This window comes from Seriola lalandi, unplaced genomic scaffold (genome assembly GCF_002814215.2).
Source record: "Seriola lalandi dorsalis isolate HSWRI2012SDOR001 ecotype SW California unplaced genomic scaffold, Sedor1 jcf7180002054277, whole genome shotgun sequence".
In the NCBI taxonomy this organism is placed as follows: Eukaryota; Metazoa; Chordata; class Actinopteri; order Carangiformes; family Carangidae; genus Seriola; species Seriola lalandi.
In genome coordinates, this window is record NW_019524830.1 from 944,169 (window position 1) to 971,292 (window position 27,124).

The 27,124-nt window shown below is 41.3% G+C and overlaps 1 protein-coding gene across 2 annotated transcripts in view; it reads left to right on the forward strand.

Annotated features, from left to right (window-relative positions):
• The first annotated feature begins 8,401 nt into the window (after positions 1-8,401).
• gpc5c (glypican 5c) overlaps positions 8,402-27,124 on the forward strand; it is a 97,493-nt gene continuing 78,770 nt past the window's right edge. For both annotated transcript variants that reach the window (XM_023405443.2, XM_023405444.2), the window contains exons 1-2: positions 8,402-8,872; positions 18,473-18,634. In XM_023405443.2, coding sequence (XP_023261211.1) covers positions 8,695-8,872; positions 18,473-18,634 — 340 coding nt within the window. In that variant the 5' untranslated portion in view covers positions 8,402-8,694. The remainder of the gene's footprint in view (positions 8,873-18,472; positions 18,635-27,124) is intronic.

Consider the following 27,124-nt stretch of genomic DNA (forward strand, 5'->3'; position numbering starts at 1 on the left):
GCAATCGCATGAAAGCAAAAATACACAAAAAGGGAAAACAATACTTTGCAATCACCACCACTTCCAATACACATACATTGACATGCTGATGCAAAATTAAAATATGTTTGCATAGACAAACAAAGCAAGCAATCCAAAACAGAGACTTGTTCCCAGTGGCCACAAAAATGAACAGGATGAAAGCAGGGACAGAGTTGAGCCTGAGTTGTGTGTTTGTCAGGGGGCTACTGCGGCGGCTGTGTACTTCTGCTTGACTGTCTGGGGGATGAGTATTGGTTTCAGTAGTGCTGCCGGTTGTTTATGTGGTGGGAGCGCCTGGTATATGGTGCAGAAGCTGGGGTTGAGGGAGGGTGAGCAGTGCGGGTGGGGCTGGGTTTGCCCGGATGGATTAACACCGTCGACACAAAAGGATTAGGGAGCAGAGATCTGTTGTTTTCATCAACCATTCCCTCCATTTCTCTTAACCCCCGCCCTTTCCCCCCCTCACTTTCCCCCTCCCTCTATGCCTGGTTCTGTCTCGCAATTTGCGGGGGAGTGGGGGTGCTGGACTTGGAGGAACCAAAATCAGTTTTCACAAACATGCGGTGGTCAGTTTAGAGGAGAGAAGGGGATAATGGGGTTGTTAAAAATAAAGGAAGGGGAGGGGGAGCAAAAAAGAGCAACAAAACAGTGGTGAGTTCAGCAGGCTAGGGATGAACCACTGTGCTGGATTGCATATGATTATCAAAAAAAGAGACTGTTTTGGAGTGAGCAAAGGAAAGTTGAAATATGGGGGAAATTAAACAGTATTTCTCTGCACCCAGTTCAAACAGTCCTCTCATAACAACATGCCACATGCCATAAATAGCCAATTGCTATGATCTCACTGAGATAAAATGCTCTGTCAAAAGGTTGTCACCCCCTTTTTCTGCCTATTGTGAGGGATGTGGTCGACTGGTCACGCACAAAGCAAGTCACTCTATCCAGACCAATTCAGCACACGCACACATACCCATGCACATGTACACAAAGGCCATGGTCTGACCTCAGTGCATGGCCCATGTGTACAATCTCAAAGGAAGTATTTAGATCCCATCAGAGTTCAATGAACACAGACAGTGAGGAAATCTCAGGGGTGAATGGGTTAAACAAATTTTTCCACCTATGTGCACAACAGTACTTTGTTTTGTGAACAGTGGAGGACACTCCCTCGGGGACAGAATTGAGGGTGAAATAAGCTACAATGCTTGTAACTTTTGAGTTCAGACACGCTTCTAGACACACAAAGACCTGCATACAGAGAAAAAGGCATCCAAACTTCCTGAATATATTAGCGACAGCATGATTTTCTGTATTCAAATTACTTTTTAGCTTGGTTTTGATAAGGAAATTATTATGTATTGTATATACTGGGGTGCAAAAGTCTGAGACCACTTTCCCATTGAAGTGAATGGGAAAGTGGTATGTTTGAGCTGATTAAAAAGATTGCGGGAAGACACTACCCAGTTTAAGACTTTTTGGTGTGACCTGAACAACAGATATATTCTGATTTGAGGTTGATAATAATACAATAAATTTTATGGTCAAATTATATTTCCTGTATTAATTTACTGACAAGCCAATAACATGTAGCCTGCCAGTCATTCTTTTAAGGTACTGGCAAAGTAACAACCCTACCAGTTCATGTATGTAGTGGAACACTGACATTAATGACTGTTTACAAATACAGACCAATGTGCCCTGGAGCAGATGCCTGGTACTCTGTTCAATCAAGCATGTAATGATGTTGTATTGATCCACTGCTGTAACAGACTAATGAAGAGTCTATAAAAACCATTATACAAATCAATTAAATGCCACTGAGGAAACAGAGTCATTATAAACAGAGCATGGACTCTGCTTTACAAGATTTGCTTGAGTGCCATTTCTTGCTATCAGGGATTGGCACCTACACATGATGTTACTGCAAATGGTGGCATTCAGATTCTTTTGAGGTTTAGTGGTATTCTCTGTTCTCCCTGCGAGTGCCATGCAGGTGAGGATGAAGAAGGCACTGACAGGACAGATAGTGAGACAGTGGCACTGAAGATGTCAGACTCTCATTAAAGATGCAGCACGGCTTACTTCCACTCTTCACATCTCTTGAGAGAAATGGAGCATAAGGTTCTTGCTCTGACCAGCAATGTGCAGACATCTGACCACTCCATGTTTCATGTATGCATGCATGCACTGTAAATGTATGAACCCATTTCCTTCTCAATGCGCAACATACTCTATTTAGGAATGCAAGATAACTTAAAATGATTTTTTTTTTTTTTTTACCAAAATCTTATCCACATGTTCCTTAGAATTCAGCTGCACAGCATGAGGTAATGTTCTACTTAATCAACCTTCTCAAGACTCATTTATCACCAGTTCCCCCCTCTAGAGATGTCAAGCTGAGGCATGTCTCTAATGACCACACTCAACACTTCCCGCTGTTCCACCAAGACAGAGAGGTGAAAATGGGAGACTGAAGAGCATAATCTCTCAAACAGGCGGTTGAGGGCTCCAATCTTGGGGGTTTAACCCCCTGTAAACCCTTTAAATCCCCAGTTTAGAGGGCCAGAACTGATGGGCTAAAACCCCCACAGACTGTCTACTAACTACTGGACCCAGACACAGCATGAGGACACAGAACGAAGGATCCCCCGCCACGACTACTGCAGCTACTTTATCCTCCTGTAGTCTTAGTCAAAAGATTGGATGTGCTTAATTGGCAACAGAGGCACCACAGTTATGTTCATGACCACTATCATATGGTTAAAGGTAGAAGGTCAGCATGAGAATATAAGTTTCTGATGGTGGAGTAAATACTGGAACATATTGTTCTTCTGTGATCGCCACTTGATGCAGTGTTTATCATCTTTTATGTAATGATTCTAAGGATGTGACTGATGACTTACTGCTAACCACAAACTTGGGAAACGGGAGATTATTTCAGTTTAAAATAGGGTTTGGTTTCAAAGTAACACGTATACTGGCTGGAGAGAAAAACTGTGATTTCCTGTCACCTCAGACAGGGTAAAATGACAAAAAAAACATGTTATCCTTTTCATTTCCTTCTGACCTTTTTTTGAACTATGTTTAATGGTGCTTCATACAGAAAATTTTAACCTGCACAAATGAGCACCAAGGGTATGTGAATGGGGGCTCTGAAAAATAGGGTGAATGGCGCCATCTGCTGACAAACTTTACCAACACTAATTTGAATAACGTGGTAAAAAAACAGAGAACATAGAACACATCACAATGGCCAATAGCATCCTACTGTATATTCTATATTGACTATTTGACTGGAACAATGCAATTTTGCCTGAACAAAATAACACATAATGACGTGATTATGCTGTGGCATTTACGGTAACTAAAATGTTAAAATTTAGTATGGAGAATCTATTGCAAATAACTGTCTCATGCAAGCCCAAATGAATATATAATTACCGTACATACAGAAACAGAAATATTTTTGCCCTGTAAGTGTTGAAAGGGCTCAATGCTGTATGAGTGTCTGCCTTACGTTCACCCATACACACACACACTGGTCATGGAGCTGCAGATGCAACATACAGTACCAGACACTGGTTTCTTTAATATCAATGAATTGTAGTTCTAAAATAGACCCTTTTTGCAGCACACATTTTGGCATGTCATAGCATGATAAACACAGGTGTATTTAATAATGTTAATGATGTCTGCATTCCACTTAGGGGAGGTCCTGGTATTGTGAGTGCTGGTTTACTGAAACAGCTGATACTGAGCTACTTAATGGAAGCCAGCCTTCGTTAATGTAATTAATTCCACCTGTGCTTTTCCTGCTACTGACAGGACTGAAAACTGACAGTGAAACTGACTGCTGTGAAAATAGTCTATTTGCTTTAAGCACCTCTGAAGATAAACACAAAGAACAAGTTAAAAATAAGACCTTAATTCAACAGAAATATACCATGAAATGTGTTATTTTATGTTTTGTGGTACAGTATTAGAGATATATAGGCGTTTCTGAGACCAAAGATTCCCAAATACTTAATAAGCCTGTCCTATGGAAAACTAAATTGTCCTGCATCAGGGCAATAGACTTATTCAAGTAAAAATATAGGAATTTGCAATACTTTGATTTCGTTTTTTTTCTATTTTACTTAACACTAGTGTACACCAAACTTCTAATAGGAAAGGTTTCCCCCACTTAAATAACGGATGCTCATCAAGGTAAATTGGCAGCACCTGTAGCTGTAACTGTATTTTTAACGGTCGTAATACATGGGTCATTCCACAAAATCGGTGCCTTGGGTTAGATGGCCTTTTTTCATGTTACATGTAGTTTAGGGTTAGCGCTTACATTTTTCCTGGCACCCAACTCACACACTTCACAACTGACTACTGACCTAAGCCTGCTATGTTTTGCTTATGTTGAGTTATCCTTAATACATTACTTGTTTACTAATGTGTCAACCTCGTTCTGTGTTATGCTCCTGAATTAGCCAGGCATAAAAATAGGGGTGACATGACATATATATTATTCTACATAATCGTGCCAAAAACACAGTTTCACAATAAATTCATACCTAAAACAATATATAAATGAGAATGAGAATATTTTGCCTACATTTTAGAAGTCAAGCAATCATAGCCAGGGACAGGCCAAAAACCTCAGAATAAAACTAATTTTAATAATTTGAAATAATATTTAATTGAATTGATATTTTGTTGAGGAGAGACATAGTAATAATATATTTTTTAATCACATATGTATTTGTTGTCTTAGTATTTTATGACTGATTTTTTTCTTCGGGACTCAAAAGGCATCGAATCTACGGACCCACATAAAACTGGGCTAGCACGATAGCTAGCGAGTAGCTTTGGTTAGCATTAACCAGTGACCGTAGTAAGTGTTGGCTGAAGTGGTGGTGAGCCCTCGGAGTATTTAACCCATTTCAAGCCTTTTGCAAATCTTCCAAGTATAAGACTGTTTTTTATGCTAGTCTAGCTACATCGGAGGTTGGAAAGGTATAGAGAGAACGATTGTTAGCATGAAACTTAGGAAAGATGAGGTCTCATTAAAACCTCTTACCTTTGCTGCAAGCAGTTCCTCCCAGGTACGGAGTAGTCAGACACACTGGTTAGTTAGCATTAATTTGACTTCTTTACTAGGTTTAACTGACACTGGTTTATGTCACAATGCTAACCTTGTACAACTTAAAACATGTAGATAACCAAACACGGAATTGCCATGCCAGCATAATACCTTGGTCTTTACACAATGAAATAACTGCATCCTTTTTGCTTTGCTTCCAGTTGAAATACCACTTATTTCTGCCCCCACCTCGAGCCGGATTCTGGCATTGGCATAATCTGGAAGCGTTAGGTGACTGAAGAAAAAATTGAGAATTTAGTTTTGAGGGGATGTGAATACCAGGTGAGAAACTTAACAGATCAGTGTGTTTTGTGGCATTTGAGAATGAGTAAATTGGTGTGTTTCTAATACCAGGATTACCACCAGGGATATGTGTTTAGACTTTATGCTTAGCCAAAGTCACACATGAGACCTAGGTGATTTGGGTGGCCTCAGCTGTTGAATCAGACAGCAACTTAAGTTATGCAGATAGTTTTAGACTTTCAAGTTCATGTACCTAAAACCACAGCCCCTACCGTGTATTCTGTCTCCACATTTGTACTGTGGTGTGCTTGTGGAGGCTATTGTCAGATGTGTACAATACAATGTGTGCTTTAATGCTGTAATGAGTTAACAGTTCTACAGAAAAAAACTCACTGACAAATATACTTCTTACTAGCAAGTACCATCTCTTTGCAAGCAATTGTTTTTCTCAAATGATTCTCAGAGACACAATATTCAGTTGTGATGCTTGCCCCCAAGCTTCAAGTCACACTGAGACTGTATCTTGATAGTTCAGTCGATAGTTCACATAAGATGTGCTGAGGTGTTCAGACTAATTAAGAACATATTTGCCCCCCAGGAATGGATGAAAATCTGAGAGCATGGTGTATTGCCTGCAACTCCAGCACATCTATGTGCTGTAGCTTTTGCTGGGGGCCTCCTTCAGGTAAGTGCAGAATGAGCCCAGAGGTTGTACACATCATCTGGGAAAGCTACAGCAGGAGATCTGGCTGTCTCCAAATAACCACTTTCAAACTGATTAGCTGTTGAGTCAAGATGTGCTGGCAAATAACTGACCGAACAGCCTTTGACTCTGCTGTTCTTATATGATGCTATACAAAACAAGCAGGATGAGCCAATACTACTGATGCCTCTAAAGTAGCCAGTGAGGATATGGTGCTACTATAGTCTTCCTTACAGAATGCTTTGGGTCCTCCTACAGAGGCTAAATCTTCTGTCACAATTGGGAGTCACATGTCTTCCCCACCATGTGTTGCAGATGTCCTCATGGGAGTTTCCTGGTCTGGAGGCACAGTGTTCACCACCATTTGAACCCCAGGACTACACAAACCCTAGGAGGCCACCTGCCACCTGCCTTTGTCCTCACTGATGCATGCACAAAGTGAGTTTTAATTACATTTATGCCTGGTTTATTGTTTTAGTTGTCATCTGTTACTTTAGCCATCATTTATTCTTATGAGGCCAGCTCTCAAGCCTGGCTGCTATCACCTCCAAACCACAGCAAGAAGAGCAGAGTGCTAATGTCAGTCCATGCCCTGATAATGTCTTAGTGTACTGTATATTGCAGCAGCAGCAGCCGATTGTGTTATGGTGGCCATTGGATTGGTGGTTCCATGTTCAAGTAGTGGCTCTAATTGGGTTGGTGACATTACTGTTCAGGCTTACAAACTCCTGGGTCTGCAAGTCCATCAGCTGTCATTGGATCAGAGCACTACATTTTGAGCTGCTCTGAAACTTGTTTCAGTGGGCGACATTTTCACTGTGACTAACTGAGCTTTATCCTGTGCTTGTACCTCTTTTCAGTATTACATAGAAATATGTCAGGATTACAGCTAGCTTCCCCTTTTCTCTTTCTAAACACACAGTTCAGGTCAGGGTGTTGATGTGATGGCAATCATTTCAGTAGTTTTAGCAGTTCTCAGTAGATTTTTCCCCCAAAGTTCAAATAAAAATGATTGCCTTAGTTCATAGAATGAGAAGGAATGGAAACCTCCACTGTAGATGGCATTCGAACCAACCAAGCAATAAACTTGCCCCCACCCCACTAGATCATAACTTAATTATTTATTTATATACCAATTTTCTAAAACCAGATTGCAGAATTCTTTTGTAGACTATTATAAACCAGTTGGCAGCTGATCGCTGATGTAGTTTGTTGGATGACCAGGAGAGGGTAGTATTTAACAAAATAAAATGTATAAAAAGAGCATCAGTAAGGTTACATTAGGAAATGTTAATTTCAAATCTAATGTGTACTGTATAGACTGTAGGTCACACACATATTAGGTGTATAGATCTACATTGTTACACAGAAAATCTGGAAAACATGTCATCATAATTGGATAATGGTAATTTAATTTCTGAATTATTATTGATTACATATTTTAACTCTCCAAAAAATCTTACTTTATACTACTATAGATGTCAAAGCTGTATAAGGAACATAATATTTTGATAGGCATATCAGTCTGGACAAATGAGTGCTTGCTTTACTAAATATTTTTTGCCAGAAGAGGGCAGCAATGTAAATCAAATAAAAGTAAATCTGTGGTCTTTACACATTCCAGCAATATTAAACAGGAGATTCAGATTCCCATAAATGCAAGTAATCAGCTCCAACTCAACAACCCACGTACTCTGAAAATGTAATGTCCTTTGATGTTTAACCATACCCCTCCCCACATTCATACTTAATTGTGTGCCTTGAGGACGCTGGCATTTATTGTCCTACAATCCATTTACTCATAATCCTAAATCCTGATGAAAAAAAGGAAGATGTAGATAGTAACTTAATGCAATCTGAACATTTTTAATATAGTTTCTTTCTTGTAGCAGCTGACTGTGAGTATCTGCCTGAGTTTAAAATAGAATTTGGGTCTGTTGGAGAGACCACCAAAAATAACATTTAATTTTAGGGTGAGTTTGTAATCTCATGATATATATATTTTTTTTATTATTACTTCAATTTGTAGATTATAAGTAAGGCCATGGAATAATGTTGTGTTTTACTATTCACACATTTGTTACAAAAATAGTTTAAAGTTAAATAATTTTCAGAAGTACACAACATGTCACAGGATGCAAAAATTATAGATAAAATATATGAGATATTGTTTAGTTGTAGGGATTTCAAATGTTGTAAGGATACTGAGACTGCAAGTCCCTATAGGGATATTGTAGTGAGTTTTAGTTGGGGCACTTAGCTGAAGTAAACAGAAAGGGAGGGGAGTGTGCACAAGGCTTTGGAAACAGGCATGCAGACAGTCGACCACTGCAAAGTGTAGAGCGCGGGACAGACTGACTTCAGCTCACACCACTCTTCATCTGTGCTAGAGAAGACCCCAACCCTCTAGCCTGCTTTGAGGCGCTCACACTCATCCCAACCAATAATGTGAAAATCAGACGGAAACGTTTGTCAGATGTTTAAACTCATCGTCGCTTCATTGTACTCCAGTGCCGTCTACATTCAACACTGTCACACAGTTTGCAGTCAGGCTACAGTAGGCTATCCACAAGGATACCTGGTGTGAGATGCAGCAATGTCCCGAGGAATATGCCCACGCGTGAACTCTTGCGGATCCTTTTGGATTTTGTCAGCGGTCATATTTGCGGTGAATGTGATCGACGTGGACGCGTACAGCTGTCATGAAGTCAGGACCGCTTTCCAGCTGCGGCAGGTCGGACCGCTTCACCGCGTACCGGAGACACCTGGCACAGGTGAGCGTGTGGGTTTGACGCTTGCAGGGAAGAGCACTTAGGCTAAAACGTACTATAAACATCATAGATTTTGTTAGAAGCCACACATTTTGCTTAAACTACAATCATTACCATTTCAGCAAAGACAATTTGCGTGTAATTAATGTGTCAAATTAGCAACTTGATGACAACCTCTAAGTTTTTACAGTAGACTTGTCCAGTGCTTTTAACAGTTCAGTGATCCTGTCAAAAGCACACGTGGATCACAACACACACTGTGACTCCCAAAGGTAAAAGTCAAGTGACAGCATCAAGAGATTGAAAAGCTTAGAGACAGAACAGACACTGCTGTCTGTCTGCACTTTGTCTCTCTTGTAATAGTAGTCAAGTTTGTTGAAAAGAGTAAAGGGTTTTGACTATAAAATGTCTATGTCTGTTGTTGTGTATGGGGAGTATTGGTTATGATGTGGTATATTCTTAATGGTATAACACTGCAAAATCCAAAAAGATCTTGTGATCAAGTGAAGTGTGTCTTAACGTGTTTGTCAGTACTTTTAAATCAAATTCCAGGAATCATATCTGTCCATCACCGTGAAGTCTGAACATCCTGAGGTTTTTTTTTTTCTTCCAAAAAACATGTATCGATAAATTATCGCCAATATATCGCTCCCATCTGATCTGTGGGGTTTAAAGCACCAGTGCCTCTAGAGTTCCTCCACAATTTGCAGCTTCACATGACACCCAGCTGCTTATCATATGGGGGTTGTTTGGAAAGATTAAACAATTATTTTGTAAATTTCTTTTGGCAGAGAAGCTGCCCAGCACATTCACAGGCTGCTGAGACAGGGTTTTTGAGCTAGAACAAGACTAGTGTGATGCAGGGGTCCCATGTGGTTTAATCTGTCTGGATCAAGAGGCTACAATATTGTGTTCACAATAGGGGAAGTGATTGATTTGCAATCTGCAGATTGATTCGCACAAGTCAGCAAGACCAACTCTTTTGTTCACGTCTTTAGATACTTGGGGTAGCAAGCCCTTATACATGCACTTGATTCCACTGTACTTTGGACATCAGTTGACTCCTACAGCAGGCCTATAGAGTCTTTTGGCACCTCTGCTGACACGGTCCCCAGATTTTTACTGTCTTTTGACAGATTTTTGTTTATGATGCTGGAAAAGTTATTTTCTAAGGATAAACATTGGTGCCAAATCTGTTTTAGAGGCAAAACACATTTTGAGTGGCCTTAGGCTTTGGTTCAACTATGATAGTTTTGCTTGAAAGTTACTTGCAAGCAAAAGACACTTCATCACTTTTAACTAACTGTCATGTTTCTTATGAGGAGGACATTTCAATTGACACATACAGACGTGACATATTAACGTGATGACCGTGATGCTTGTGCATTAGTGAGATATGTGAGGAAAAACAGGAGAACAACTGTTCCTCACATAACTGAGAATGATATAATATAATATTATAATATTGTCCTTATTGTAGTAGGGTTGCAGTGCATAAATCCCTCATTACAGTGATGCAAAAACCATAGTCATTGGTCTGAGTCATCATTCACCATATTCTCCACAAGTGGAGCAAATGCATATGTGGCTTCCACCAAGAGAATGGTACAGACCTGAATGCTTGACATCTACAATGAGGGGATCTGGCAGCTCTGTTATACTGTGGGGCGCATTTTGCTGGCATGGTTTGGGTCCACAGGGAAGGGTCACTACGAATCAATAGAAAGTTATTCTGAGTGATCACCTTTATGCTGTGATGACACATTTCTATCCTGATGGGAATGGTCTCCTCCAGGATGATAATGACACAATCCATAGGGCACAAGGGGTCACTGAACGGTTTGATGAGTATGAAAATGATATGAATTATATGCTATGCCCTGCACAGTCTCAATCTCAACCCAACTGAACACCCATGGGAGATTTGGACTGATATGTTAGACAGTGCTCTCCATCTCCATCATCAAAACATCAAATGAGGGAAATTTGTTTGGATGAACAGTTTTATTCCCTCCAGTAGAGTTCAGAGACTTGTAGAATCAATGCCAAGGAGCTTGGAACTGTTCTGGTGGCATGCAGTGGCCCACCACCACTTTCACAACAAATGAGGCTATTCAGTGGGCATTATTATATTTTAACTCCAAGATTTTTTTCTTTATCTTTATTGTAAGTTTTTTATTCTTGGGGGTGTCTAGGATACAAGAGCATTTCTCCTTCTGAATACTCAAATAGCAGTAGATATGCAAATGTACAACTATCTATATGAATACAGACCACAATCTGCTTTACTGCTGCGGTGTCACAAGCAGGTTGGTGGCAGTTTAAATATCACCCAGTCTGAGACTGTATGTTGTAACAGGGAGAAGAGCAATAGATAGCTGAGTGGGAAACATACCTAGAGGTGCATCCAAACCACTTGATATGTTTGTTTAGCAGTGTGTCACTACTAGCAACAGAGGCTGTCAGTGTCATTGCAAGCATTAGTTTAGGGTTTGCTCTTAAAGACAACAGAAAGACCGTGGTCTTCTGAGGATGTCAGCAGTCTGGAGCAAGGCTTGCATGACAAGCTTTTACAGTCAGCAGTGCATTGGCAGAAGCTACATATGAGTATCCCTGTCTACAGTTGCAGCTGTTGGGAGCATTTTACCTGACGGTGAACAAACAGAAGCATGTACTCACTATGGTATGAAGGGGATACAATAGTCTTTCCTTTTAATGAATGTGCTCTTCCCCACCTCTAACCCCCACAGTTAGATATTTAATTTGAGGCACATCTATCTATAGATACAACATTTTTGGAAAATGGTGTTGATATGATCCAGATACAAACTGTGGCTCCTTGGTCTGGACTATTAATTGATATAAATATTGTTTGTTTAAAAGGTGTGGTGAACTGCATTTTTGTGCAGTTACACTCCACTACTTCTCTGCTGCTCCTTCCCTCCGCAGCTAATCAAACATTGCTGTAGCTTCACTGGTACATTCTGGGCTTCTATCTTATTTTGCTTTTTATTTGTACTTGTCCTAGAGAGGTTGTTTTGGGTCAGGCGCAATATTGTCTTCAAAGCGCTGACCAATGGAAGGGGGTGTTACAGTGGGAGATTTGGTGTATATTTGTGTGTGTACACAATTATGCTACTCTGCTTCAGTTCTCAGATCAAATGCCAACAAAAGCAAGTCTTGAAATTTGAAGTGGCAAAACTTCAGCCCTTTTCAGAGCCTGATGTTTGTTTTAGGATACAGTGCTGCGTTTCATTCATGTGTGGTGAACTGAATTCTCACTAAACACCAGGAGTGTGGCAGCAGGGAACTTAAGAGCCGGCCAATTGGATATGATAGTGTATAAAAAGAATTGCACTTTAATGGTACAGATATTTTATGCATTATTTCTTTGTTCTTAATTCTGGCATTCAAAGAAAGCATGAAGTGCAATAAGTAGTGATAGTACCTTCTGATTATAAAGAGCTCTGTAACCTCATGTTGCCATGCAGTGTTGCAAGAAGTACTCATTGCATTTACAAGTGTGTGCTTAAGCTGTGCTAATGAGTGACCATTAAAAGCAGTATTTTACCCATATATATTCGTATTGAATTATTTCAGCTTTCCAGACATTAAATGTTTGTTCCCTGCATGGGCCACAATTTATAAAGAGTAACTTTATCTCCATGCCAGATTCAGCATCAAGGGAGCTTAGATAATCAGTGACATGAAGTTGCTTATCCTGTCGTTATTTTGAAGAGTTATGACCACTTTGGTACTGTGGTACACAGCCAAATGCTCCATATTGAGATTACCACAGGGTGCTGATATAGCCCTTTGGAGATAGATCATTTGGAAAGCAGAAGGGTAGCAGTGCTGTGCACAGACTCACTACTTCTACAGTTGGCTTCCTGGATAATGTCCTCCGATATGATCAACCTATTTTACAGCTCAGTTAAAACTATCTGATTGAGCAGGGCCTATCTGATGGTGTACATACCCAACACGGAACACCTTTTTAAATCTTATTACTGTACTGCCATTCTCTGATTTACTGAGTCATTAACAGCTATTTTAGAGTGAAAGATAAAGTGTCTTATATTTTTAATATGTGGCAAGCAGGGTCATGTGTTAATAGCAAGAGAATGGGAGCCCAGTGTGTTATCACATGTCACCACATCCTTAACCAGTTACAGCGTCAAAAGCACTTGGCAAGCTCTCCAAGCTCAGCATGGTCTTTGATTGGCTATGGTTATTTTGAGTCCTTTTTTTACTTGGTCTTTCTCACTGAAATACCTTACATGGAGGTGTGTGCCTCAACCACCTACTTCAATCTAATGTACAATTCACATGAGTTTTGTAAATCTGGATCTATTTGAAAAAAGACATTGGTGGTTAGAAAAAATTACATCATATGACTTCAAGTTACAAGACACCGTTTAGATTATTGAACTGAACACCTCACAAGCTCTAGCTCCAGTCAATCTCAAACAGTTCAGCCTTACCAGTGTTTTCCCTGTCTGAAGCTGATTACACTGTCTGAGTCTGTCCCTAAGTCTATCCCTAAGTCTATCTTATGTTTCAGTGTTCAGTGTGTGTGCTACCTTACCCCTTCTGGCTTGCTACTGTGGTAGAGGAAGATGCGATTTTATGAAGTTAGTAGACTGTCAAGTATATCATCTACCTCTCCAATAATATAACCATCTAGAAAAGATGAACATATAGGACATAAGAGTCTGTGGCCCTCTGATATAATGCTGCATCATCAGGTGTGCATCTATCTGGCCACCAGCCTTCCACTTCTGTCTTTAAGATCTGCCTGTCCGTCCTCTGCCCTCTGCCGTGGTTTTGGACTGCGTGCCAATCACTGTAGGCAGTTGCAGCTTGGGGTCTGGGAAAGCTAAACATTCCAGTTGAGTTTCAAGGTTGTCCAAAAATGCAGGTATGCAGCAAAGACCCTTTTGAGTTGTTTTCATTCAACATGGTCCATCCCAAGCACAGCAAATCTGTATAGAGTAAATATCCTGTATGTTCAGTGGAGCTGGGAGCTTCAAAGCAAACTGGCTTCCTGAGGCAGGAGAAGGGTAACGGCATTAATTGCCCACTTTTGAACAAAGTTATTCTTGTTCTCAGAAAAATATCAAAACAGCAGCATCAGGAAACCGCAAACCTTCCAGTCATCAACACATTCAAAATCAAAACAAAATTTCCATACCATATTGAAGAGATGTGAGCTGCATATAAATCATTTTTTGAGTGCAGGACTTTATGCACGTGTTTGAAAAGAGTGGTAGTAACTCAAGCATCTTCTCAGCAGTATACTGTATTCAGCTCTGCTACTGTTGTACCACATATTGAGAATGGCATGTGAGTGAGTATGTCAGTTATACAGTGGTAGAGTTTCTCCACTCAGTTTTGACTTGTGCAATGAAGGGCACTGAGGTGTTGCTGAAGGGATTGAGACTAACAAGTCAAGACCCTTGAGCCATGGCTTTAATATGGCAAATTACTTCAGAGGTATTTGTCACCTGAGGACGATTAAGGGAATTAGGATTCAGAGTTGACATCCAGTCTGGAGAGCAAAGTGTGTTAAGGTTTAGCCAGGCAGAATGAGTAGGATACACAGTGGGCACTAATTACAAAAGAACCAGTAGAGTTCAGTCATCTGTCTCCATTGGAGTCTGTGTCAGAGTTGTTATTTGAAATCAGAAAAATAGCTACAGCCTGTAGACAAAATAACATTTACGATTCATGAGAAACTTTGGAATTTGTAAAATAAAATACAATTACCATAGCAAATTCTGCATATCATGTTGCACGCCAACTAGCTGTATTTGTCCTCCCTCATATTCTGCAAATGTTCATTATCTTCATGGCTGTGCAGTTTATTTCTTCTCATGGTCTTTCATCATATTAATAGCTCAAAATATTGTTTAGCTTTCAACCAGTGCATTTATAGTGTGCACAATGTCTGTGTTGCCTTTTCAGAGCTCTGTTAGCTGTTAGCAAAAAATAGTTATTGCATAAGTATTCACCCCATTACGATTACAACATGCCAGGGAGTAATCAAGGTGTGGTGTCAGTGAAACAACTGGTGAAACAAGGTCCAACAACTAAATAGTTTATTTCTATCCAAAAAAGAACATCATGAAAACAAACAGGCAATTCAAACTCCACAACAAAGTTATTGAACAACTTCCAATTTTGGAAAGGATACAAGAAAATTTTCACAGTAGCACAGTAAGGTCGATCTAAAGAAAATAAACTACACTCACAAGTATGCCACAAAGGTTGTCTGTGTGAGCAGGGCACCAGTGTGGGGAAGCCACCAAGACACCTGTGGCTACTGTGTAGTTAGAGGGTTACATGGTTGAGACTGGAGAGACGTCACATACAATAACTATATACAATGGCTTTGGTGCTTCACCAGTTATAACTTTATAGCAGTGTGGCAAAGAGAAAGAAGATTTGAAGTTAATTCTAATGGTTTCTTGGCTTATTTTCCAGCAAGAGAGCAAGCCAAACCTGTGCAGAAATGGCTTAAAAACAACAATGCTGATGTCTATTGTGGTCAAGTCAGAGACATTCCAATCCATCCAATTGAACATTTGAGGCAGGACTTGAAAATTGTTGTTGAGTCATGGTCCCCAGGCGGTTTGACAGAGCTTGAGTACTTTTGCAAAGAATAATGGGGAAAAACTCCTGTGTCCAGATGTTCAAGACAGCAACTCTTGCCAAAGGTGCCTACTAAATTTTGACTGCAAGAGGATGAGAACCTTTAGAAATATGTAGAATTTACATTAGATTAAATTTCTTTTTTATGTTGACATTAAACAGCCCTTTAAAACTCCCATTAAATCCAATTATTTCATTTGATTAAACAGTATAAAAACAGTTCTAGGGTGGTTCAGTGCTTTTTATAGGTTTGTGGTATGTGTTCTTTATCTTGAAAATTTAAATGGAGTTTGGTTGAATAATACACATTACTCAAAATCAAGGCAGTCGGGTATTAAGATACTGTATGTCCTACATAGACTATATAGACTGAAATGAATCAGAGAGTCCTTGGAAGACCACTGCCCTGAGTCCTCAATACATATTTATTGTACCCTTAAGGCAGAAACCACTGAAATGTTGTTTATTAAGATAATGTAGCCTAATTAAACTATTTTTAAAGACAAAAAAGAACAGACTCTGCAGTTTGTTTGCTGTTGGACATACTAGTAGTGACATAGCGTCTAATGATTCCAGAAAGTGGCCCGGTACATTCGTGACACAGTCAGACTGTCCTGACTGCTGTGGTGGCTTTAACAGCCAAAGTATTCCTGAGTATCACTTACTCCATGCAGCTACTCGCAAGGGACGGAGAGCCCAGGCTGGATTCCACTGTGAGTCCCTGGATATTAGTTTCATATCACAGATAACACACAAACACAAAGGGGAGAAAGAGCCAGCCTGTTAAGTGAACAGGGTCAGGGACAGAAGAGGAGACAGGACAGACACCAAATATGGTGAAATGATAACCCTAAAAAAGAACTAAAACAATATATCATGCTTTCCCATACATTTCCCGTACTTCTAAGCTAACAGGTTGAGCTTGTTGTTATAGATTATATGCTTCATGAATCAGCTTGTTTAAATTTCCACAATGATGAGGCGCCTACTGTGTGTAGACACTGATATTTATTGAGAGATTTATAAACGTCCTTTTTTTAGTTCTTCATGGAAATCGAAATAATGCAATACACTTACATTATATCCCTAGAATATATAGTTTCTATAAAGGGCATTTATGGTTTGTTGTTGCATGTCATTCCGCCCCTAGAAAACCAATATCTTCTCCATTCAGAGCTGCATAGTTGCACTTACCCAGTAAAATGTAGTGGAAATGTCAAGTGTTGCTTCATTGCTTCTGTTGCCTGGTGACATGGGTGTAGACGAGCTCTGCTCTGACTGAAATACTTTCATATTAAAAGAAGATCCATTTTAAAAGGTTGGTGTTACGACTTTTAACCCAAGGATGAGGTAGACCACCAGCAGTATTCACATGTTATGGGTCATCGTGACCTCGACCAAAAACAAAATTAGAACTCATACCCATTATTTTTAACTGACATTACTGTTAACTGACCTGTCCTGTCATCAATAGGACCCCTGATTTATTTAAGTGTTCATGTTAATTTATGTTTAGATCAATAAATATCTATGACTTGTATGCTGGATGGATTGGGATTCTCATTTATATCAGTTATCAAAATAATTTTTAAAGAGGTAAAGTTGCAAATAAAGTGTGGCATTCAATTTTTGTTCAATTTCTTCATTGGCAAACTTTATTCTTTGATGGTTGAGGTAAGGAAGAGGAGGAGTGGCATTATTGTAAAAAAGGTCAGGATAGGACTTTGCAGAAACAGTGTTGACATAAAAAGAGTAGACTGCTACAGAGATGGAGATAATGAGCTGGAAGGGGCAGGACAGCCAGTTATGACTTCACTCGTCTGGCTCTGGGATGGGAACAAATGGAGCCTCACTGGGTAATTAAGAGACACCCAGGCCTCAGTAGGATATGCCAGGCAAATGGGAGAGAGGGAGCAGAAAGGGAAAGAGGGATTGAGAATGCAACCCTATTGTGTTTCATGGAGGGATTTGGACAGTGAGGCACTGGTCTTGCGGTCTGTCCTAAGGCCATGCTTTAGGCTCTGGTTACAACACCTGCCTCCAGCCACCACATCCAGCCCTTCCCCCTGTAAAATGAGTTATCATATCAGCTACTGCATTATATAAATGCCCCTGTACATGTGAGTCTGTGCAAGGAAATGTGTGGGAAAGGACAGTTTTAATAGCTCATGCTAATTGTGAACAGTCTCAGTGATGTCATGACAGTGTTTATATATATAGCGATGGTGAGCAGCAGGTGACACTGGCAGGACAGGGTGGACTCTGTTTCAGCTGATGTAATTGTGCCTGATTGAGCTGTTCTTATTTGCAGTTAGGTCATTGCCGTCATGTGGTCGTTATGAACTACAGCATTATGGCTAATGACTGTTTAGTTGAAGAGGTGAAATTACTGTTCTGTATATATACGTGTGTGTGTGTGTGTCTGTGTCTGTGTCTGTGTGTGTGTGTGTGTGTGTGTGTGTGTGTGTGTGTGTGTGTTTGTGTTTGTGTATATGCATGTGTGTGACTCAGTTTGAAAGTTTTGCAAGTATGTGCATTCATGCACTTTTTTTAGTTTTTATGGGACATAGAGTTTACATACATGTACAAAAGTATGTCTTGATGACATGTGTGCAATCGTATGAGCCAGAGATATTTATATATTTAGCAGACACAGTATATATAGCAGGAAACATGGATGAATTCTTGGTCTACTTTCTCACCCTCCCCTGGTGCCTCTTCTGTCTCCCAGTGGATATGTGCATACTCAGGACACTATACATATACTCACACATACTTGGACAGCACACATATACATATACACACACACACACACACACACACACACACACATATATTATATATATATATACATATATATATAAGTTCTCTGCACTTCCATTTCCTGTGATATGCTTTATATGTTACCTCTGATTTGAACATATGTTCATTTCTGCTTGACTTTCCTAGATGTGGATCTGCTGATTTGTAAGCACCAGGGTCCATCCTGCTGCACCCGGAAAATGGAGGAGAGCTACCAGTTTGCTGTAAAACGAGAAACTCTTCACAACATTCACTCCTACAGCTATGAGCTTGAGCACCTCATCTCCGGCCACTCGGATGCCTTCCAGGGTAAGAGCTGCGACAAAGGGGCCAAGCTGGGGTTGGGTGGGATTGGCCTGAAACACTGGGTTGTTGTTGATGTAATGGAAGGAGATGTTGGGATTCTGTGGTTGATGAGTTGTTATTTAGCTATCTGGCACATACTGTACTTACCACTGCATGAGATTGATACCCCAAAATGTTAGCTTTTCCAAAGTATTTGATTTGAAAACTTGACCCAGCACCTTGTTCACCTGAAACTGAACCTATCCCCCTTATTTTAATCCAAATTCAGCAATAAAAGCAAAATAACTTTTTGTTTGTTTTCGTGCTTGCAAAGAATATTTATTTATCCAGTATTTGGTGAAAAAAAGTTTTTACTCAGTTCCCCTGGGTCATGGTAGCTGGTGTGCAGGCAAGTGTGCAACTCACAAAATGGGCAAGGCTTTACTCCCCCCTCCTCTTCCCTTCTTCTGTGGGTTTGGCAGCAACAGAACTGTGGAGAAGGATCACTGAGGGTAGATGGGAAAAGAGGGTATATAGGCCTTTTTCAGCCTCTAGTATTTGGTGGAAGATGGTCTGCTTTGTCATTATCTGATCCTGCTCTCAAGACAGCAAAACAATTACTGGAACTCTGCAAGAAATTACAGTATTTTTGGAGGGTGAAACAATCTGTCCAGGGGTAATTATTTTTGGGCATATGTTTTCTGGTTGCAGTACTTTGGTTGTTAGGATAGTTAAAATGTCTGAGTTCTTAAAAAACAAAGCCCTTCTGTAGATACAAAGCCTGTTTCTGCTACGGCTTGCCTGGCAAAGGGCTTTGTGCTACACTCAACTGAATCAAGCAGTGCACTAGTTGCCCAAGCTTGTCCTCCCTCTTCCTCGAGTAATTGCAGTGTCATATAAATTTAAAAAAATTTCCGAAACAAAGTTTTTCCTCTGCAAAACCTCCAGCACAATCCCACAGGGTTGGAGACATGCTTTGGATGTTTTTAGTTTTACAGGAATTTCAGTACCATGCAATTAGTTTTATAAGACAATGGACTGCTTAGAGGCCATGTTGGCCAAGTTTTATTTTATGATGGATGTAAGAACACTACTGGTCTTGATGTCCAATATGGAAAAGTCATATCATATGTGAACAAATGGTGTAATAAAAAATGCGCACTGTTTAGGGAACAGTCATGGAGAATTTATTATTTTCAGACCTTGTTGTCATGGAAGTTATTATTGTCATATTTGACTTGTAAATGCCATATGGACAGGATATATTAATGTCACACAATGTTCCTCGTACTACAGCAGAACCAACATATGAAACTCCAGGCCTGTCAAACATATTACTATGTAGGTTTTCACTTAGTGCTGGAGATAAGCCCCTCTTACAGCTGTTTCACAAGCAGGCTACGTGAATAGAAGTAACCATGTTTGAATAGTGCTCCTGGTATTCGTCCTTTTCATCATCATTAAGATCTTTCCCGTCTTACCTCATGTCTGAGCCTGTCTGGAGAATGAAGATCAGGTGTTCCACATATCCAGAAAAGGCCAAGATGGAAAATAACAATGGAATAACAATAGAAACTGGAGTATGGTGGTGCCGAAAATGATGATGTCACTAGCCCTCAATTTGCAAGGCCATCTAAGGACAGTCTCTGCGCTGTCTGAGTGCCTTGAGTGGAATGTGAAGTAGCAAGTGGCTCATATACCGCATGAAGTAATGAGAGTATGATTTTGGCTGATACCATTGGTACTGTTATTCACACGCTGGATGGTGGAAAAGTGTGGGTAGCTTTCCTCCTCACTGCCCCTATTTGTTTGTACTGTATCTATGCAATACACCACACCACTGTGCACCACATGCAGTTCACCACTGAGTCAGTTGTCTGCAGGCTGAAAACTCTGCTCCTCTCCTGTTAATTTGTTGTTTTTATTTGATAATTCTTTCATGATGTGGCAGTACAGGCATTCATCTGTCTGTCATTCAAGTCATCGTAAATCTTCCAACAAGTCAGATGTGTGCGTGTTTTCTCAAAAGGATGTGCCCATTAGAAAGGAGATGGTGTGAGTGAGTGAGTGTGTATGTGTGTATGTCCGTGTGTTTTCGTTGGCCTTTCCTTTGTTTAGACAGCCCTAAAGGCCCTACTGTGCTCTGTCATGTGTGGGAGTTGTCATGTCATGAATATGACCCCATAAACACAGACCACATTTATGAATGTTGCAAGGTTTTTTGTTGCAGCAATATTTCTGACACTATTCAGATAAAAGAATTGGTTTAGTTGTGTAGTGTGATAACAAATCTAGTTCTAGTAAAACGGTAAAACAGAGCCAATAACCTTTTGGGAGTCTCCAGATATTGTTGTCCCCATTTGCTCTGCGACTGCCAAGCCCTAAATCCCACAGACAGGTTCCTTGTTTTTAGATAACATCCTCCTTCCTCCTTACTATCTCCTCCTACCATTCAACTTTTCAAAAGCATACTCTCAAATACACCCAGGCCAAACCCACTTCTCTCCTCTCTCATCTCCAACACACAAACAGACAGACTCTTCTAATCCATGCCATTGTTGATAGGTAATGAGTGTTGGGCCCTGTTGGTGGGTAGGTGTCAAAGACAGAGCCCAGTCTAAGCTGGGCCAGTCTAAGCTCGGCCAGCTTAGGGCTGCCATCAAGGGCTTTGGCCTGTCAACTTGCTCTAGCCAATCAGATCTGGAGTAATCTGACTGGCTGGACACCTTTCTGTGGCCTCCTGATTGGCTGAGAGAAAGTTGAACAGATGGATTGGCCACTAGAATATGTTTGTGTGTCTGTTTGCCTATGTTACTGGTTAAATGGCAGAATCATTGGGTTAGAGCCTTATGTTTAGTCAGTTTCAGCAAGCTTACTTATTCATTTTTAATATGCAGCAACCTCCTGTCAGCAGATTGTTGTGCAAGCAATCCAGTTTGTGTATATGTATATGTGTGTGTGTGAGTGTGTTTGTGTGTGTGTGAACGACAGGTGGGAATGATGAGCAAGAGAGTAAGTATCTGTGTATATAGTCACACTACTGGGAAGCAGATGTCAAGAAAATGCTGACACTTTTGATCACTAGTGTCACCGATATGAGGGGGACCTGGCCCACAGCTAAAGGCCATGACATCTGTGTTTGTGTGTGTTCATATATGAGTGTGTGTGTGTGTGTTTGCAATTCTGCATTTAGGTGTTTTGTACATGTGCATCTTGATCATTGTGTGTGTGCGCGTGTGTGTTTGTGTGCGTATATGTACACCAAAGACATATGAGCATGTACAGTATTTACCACCCTTGCAAGTCATCATGAGCACCTCAGGGCTCAAGTTGTCCACACAAGAGCTGACAAATGCTTCTCAGAGAAATATATTCTCCTGGCCTAGATAGCACTCTATCATCAATGAAAGTGCACTGCATTTAAAACTTTAGATGCCCTTCAGTGAAGGGACAAGGACTACATTTGACAAAGAGCGTCAGCGAGAGAGAGTTAGAGACAGAGAAAGAGGCCATGGCAAGGACGGTGCCTTTCCTCATTGAGGCGACATAATTAGCTGATCCTTGTCTCATCATCCAAGAACTCTCCAGACCCCCCCTGTCCTGGGAGACGGCGTGTGCATGAGTGTATGCGAGAGACAAAGTGAACAAAACTATAACCCGAGGCAAAAGGGATACTTGAGGTTCTTTGCTGTGAATGGCAGAAAAAGAGAACTCAGAGAAGCGAGAATTGGTTGAGACAGGATAAGAAACAAAGACTGTGTGGTCTGTTGCTGCATCTCCCCCTGCGACTGTTTGTCTCCCTAGGCTCTCACAGGTGGTTGAGTTCAGCCTACTGTAATTGTCCCTCTGCCCCTTGGGAATTTTGCGCCTGCCTCATTGCCTGTTTAGACAGTAGACAGAATTCTCCACGTCTGTTGCTCTTTGTGCCCCAGTCCCCCCAGTGTCTCTGCTTTCCCCCCTAGACTGACAGCCAATAATGTCTAGCCTAAAGCATTTTTGCTAATAAGCCACCACAGATTAAACTGTTGAAAAGTCCTTGTTCTCTCCGCTTTGACTGTCAGGATCATCCTGGGTGGCTCACACAACACGGCCTATGTAAAGGCAACTGTTTCATTTATTATATTCTGAAGATTTATATGCGTTTGTGTTCACAATTTGCGTGGCCACGTGTCTGCATGTGTATATAATTTGCGTGTGTGCAAGTGATAGGGATGATGAATCACTTGGCTGTTGTGTCCTTTCTTCATTCTTTCAGCAGTCATAGGTCGTCTTATCTTTATTGCAATCGCTCTGTGTTTGTCTGGAAGTTCTCTATCTCATTTTGCCTGTGATCTTTTTAGCCCGTCCTCTCTCACATCATCATTTTTTCCCTCTCACTTCATGCCTCCATGTATTTTTCTCTGCAGATGTTTTGACCGACAGGGTTATTGCTCTAGAGGCTGATGCTTGGACATGGGACGACATTGCACTGCGCCATGAGCTCATGCTCAAATTAGGGAGGATATCCGGAATCCATCCCCGCACGTCTTATTTAATCATATAGGGCGGAGGGGAAACGTGTTTATGGACCTAATAGTGGAGCAAATACGTGTGTGTGTGTGCGCGCGTGCGTGCGTGCATACGTGCGTGTGTGTCTGAGTGCATGCGTGCGTGTGTGTCTGAGTGTGACCGACCTTAACATATTTGTATTTTAACTATGCCTTTTTATTCTCCTGAGTAGACATGATACATACAGGCAGGATGCGTTTCCCTCAGAGTTTTCAGGACTCCTCTCTCGGGGGAAAAGAGGGAAAGAACAAAGGAAAGGAGGGTGGAGTGAGGGGGAAAGTTCAAAGCCTCTAGCAGTCATAAAGTCACACTCAAAGCTTCCCTAATTACCTCTGCTTTTCATCTGCCCCTCTCACCTCAGCATGAATGTGTGAGTGAGAATGTGCGAGGAGCAGGGAGTTAGGCCTAGAGAGTGAGGAGAGAAAAATGAGACAAGACGGATGATGAAAGCAGAATTTCAGTGAAAGTGTGCACAGGTGTGTTTTAATGTGGTTCAATGGGGTGTATGTAGTGGTGTGTGTGTGTGTGTCTGTGGTAAAGAATGTTGATTCGACAGGTTTCTACCTTGTAGATTCACAGTTCCCTTCTGCTCACTTTTCTGCCTCTTTCTTCCTGGGTGTCTCTCTGTCTGTGGCCCGTGCTTTGTCAGCAGTGGGTGCTTAACAAGAGCATGCTGGGTCTAGTTGGGCACTGTGCCAACAGCTTGCTTGTTGCCATGTGCTCTACAGGGAACCCTCACGTCTCAAAGATAACCGAGTTGCCAAATGTGTGCTCCACAGAATAAAACCATAAACATAGGAAATCTTCCCCATCTTCTTCTTCACCCCAAAAGTCTCCTCTCATTTTTCTTCAGGCTTGTTATTCTGCTTTCCGACAGCCCCGGTCTTCGTCACCAACCATCCATGCTCCCCAATATTACATCTATTGCCTAAAAAAATAGGTCTGCATAGATTAGCCTGCTTCCAGACACCACAGCCATATTTTGACATACTAGCATGAAATGAAACTGAGATAAATACCCCTTTAGTTCTCGCCAACATGATCTCGTATCACACGCAATGGTTTTGTGACACAGCTTTACAAATACTATTTCTGACACTGCTTTTCAGCTTCAACAAACACTCTTGGTATAGACTAAGCCTCTTCAGTCTCACTGCTATTGTACGAAGACAATAAGCTTGATGTCCAGGAAGTTTCTTGGTAATCAGACAAAGTCGCATCTCCCGGGGCTTGTTCTCTGTCCAAGAGAATTTGGCTTTTCTGGAACACAATCTGTCTGGCTGGCTGATGGGATTTATGCTCTACTGTTGCTGATTGGTCCAGCCTGGCCTTTTCCTGTGTCCTGTCTGACTCTGCTGCACCCGTCCTTCCCAGACTGATCCCAAAAGCCATAAAATGTGTGTGTGTGCGTGTGTGTGGGTGTGTGTGCGTGTGTGTGTGTGTGTGTGTGTGTGTGGGCATGTGTACAAGTATGAGATAAAGATCTGTGTCTGCACACGTGTGATTGCATAGCAGCTGCCAGTCAAAACTCTTTTTTAGAAAAATGTCTAATAACCTACACGTTTGCCAGACTAGTCACTCTTTTGGTGAAATGTTATCTACCTTTATTCAGTTTAATGAAAGGCGATATTACAAAGTGGTGGATTTTGTCCAAAATAAGGTCACGCTGGGAGAAATAAAGGAGTATTGGTGAAGGGTAGCATGAGAGAAAGAGGGGTTGAACACCGCAAATTGGCCAGACTTGCATGCCTGTGAGGGAGAGTTGCTTCCACCCGACGCCTGTGGGAGATCAGGGTGTGTGCTTAATATGTGCTTTCAATGCATAAGTGGATGAGCATCATGATGTACATTTCTCTGCGTTGTGACTCACACTGTTGCTTCAGCTCCAAAGTAGGTCGGAATTGGCCGTCTTCCTCCCATCTCCCACCACCAGCTCACTTCATCACTCCTCCATTCAAGTCAACTCACTTTCATCATTACACGCTGTGTTGGACACTCCTATTCTTCCTCTCCTTCTTCCTACTCGCCTCTGTGGCTCCTAGCACACCATTAAGGAGTCCCCACGGTAGGCTTTATTCTCTAATCCTCCAATCTTTTGATTTGTCGTTTTCCAGAGGAGGAGGTACAATAAATGAGAGAAATGGATAGACAATGTTGTTCTGACCCTGCCCAGTCGTGTCCTGTTTTTTTGATCCATGATGGATTATGATATCTGCTGCACTGTCTGCCAAAATGAACAGAGGGTTTACATGGATCTGCTCTTACATCAACCGCAACAGAGTCTATCACTGGCGAACTCTTAATACTTCTTTTGGTTTCAATAATATGATGGAATTTGTCCTTCGCCAATATTTTCAAACATTTATCTTGATTATTTCATGTTTTCCTTTTGATTTATTTCAGCCCACAAAACGAGTTTTTGGGTTGTTTTTAATGGCATTAGCACAAAAGCTCAGGCCTAATCAAAGTAGTGTTTTTGGCCTATAATTGAAACAATGCATAAGTGACCCTCCCTGTGCTGAAGCTGAAAAACGAAAACAGGAGCCACACCTGCTAAGAAAAGTGGAAAATCCTTCATTAGTCTCCCTTTCATCCTCGATCCCTTTCACACCTCAGAGTCCATTTGAGGGTCTGTTTCATGTTAATCTTTCGTTAGCCTAAACGTTTCCCTTCCTTTTTCATGAAAATCTGGAGCCCAGTCCCTTTCTCCGGCCGTCTCTAGTCATCATCAATTTCTGCAGAATATTATGGGTTATTACCTTGACAAGGCTTTTTTGTTTATAACAAACCCATACTGACATCATTATAACCAGGTCTTGGAGAAAATGTCTCCTGTCTTTCAGATTCAGTTTTTTATGCTCTCGTCTGCAGAGTACAAAAACACTGCCAGCTGATGTGCCGTTGCATGGAATCTACTTTTTCTTATAATTCTCCCTGTCAAGCAGTTGACTCTTTTTTGGATGTGCGTGTTCTTCTTTTCTTCCAATCTGTAGAGCTAACAATAGCTAACAACAGCTAAACAATATTTCACAACTGGGATAAAGATATATGTAGCAGTCCCACTAAGATGGGAATATTAATCAACATACTGTTTGTGCAGGAAGGCTGCTGGTGCTGTGTTCAAGAGTCAGAGGGCATTCCTACTTGTACAACTGGCATACATTTGATTGCAGCTTTAAATAGTCATCAGCGGGTGCAAATACTTTTTTTGTGTATGGCACTCTGTGTTGCTCCTTAGGGCTACACCATATCAAAAGAAACACCATATTTTATGTTCCAATAAACAGCAGAGAAATGGGGGGGTCACTGCAGACCTGTGGCCCCCTTAATGCTTAGGACCAGAGGTGCTGTCCATCAGCCTGTCAACAGTCTGCCCCCAGGCTGGCCCTCCACATCTCCCCTTTATGGTATTAGCCATTTAAACAACCTTCCCTCCCTCCCTTGCTCTTCCCTTAGCCCCTCACCCACTGCCCGTGTGCTCTGTTTCCTCTGTCCCCGTCCTTCTCTCGTCTGCTCGTTCCCCTGCCTTCGATCATGTTTCCCTACTTTGGCCAGAGCAGAGAGAGCAGTGAGCCCCCCAACCCCCCACCTCCCCATGCCAAATCTCCACCTCCACCCCCCAACCCCCACTACATTATAGCCCAGTGCACCCCGATTGCCCCTGGCATCTGTGGAATTGTTTATGTTTCAAAGTTTTGATATAGCTGGGCTGCCTTTTTAATTACTGGAATGCTGATGGAGAGATGGGGAGCTTTCTACCCCCCTCTCCTCCACTCATCCTCCACCACCTCCTCCTCCTTAACCTCCTCCTGTCCTGCCTCTCAAGCTAATTGTCCCACCTGTTAGCCCCCTGATAGGACAAGACAAGCAAATAAAAATTTATGGCCAGGCTTAGCTGGAATTTGTTCACACACATTTGTGATTGAATATGTGAGTTTTCTAATTGGATTGTGGAGTCACAGTGTT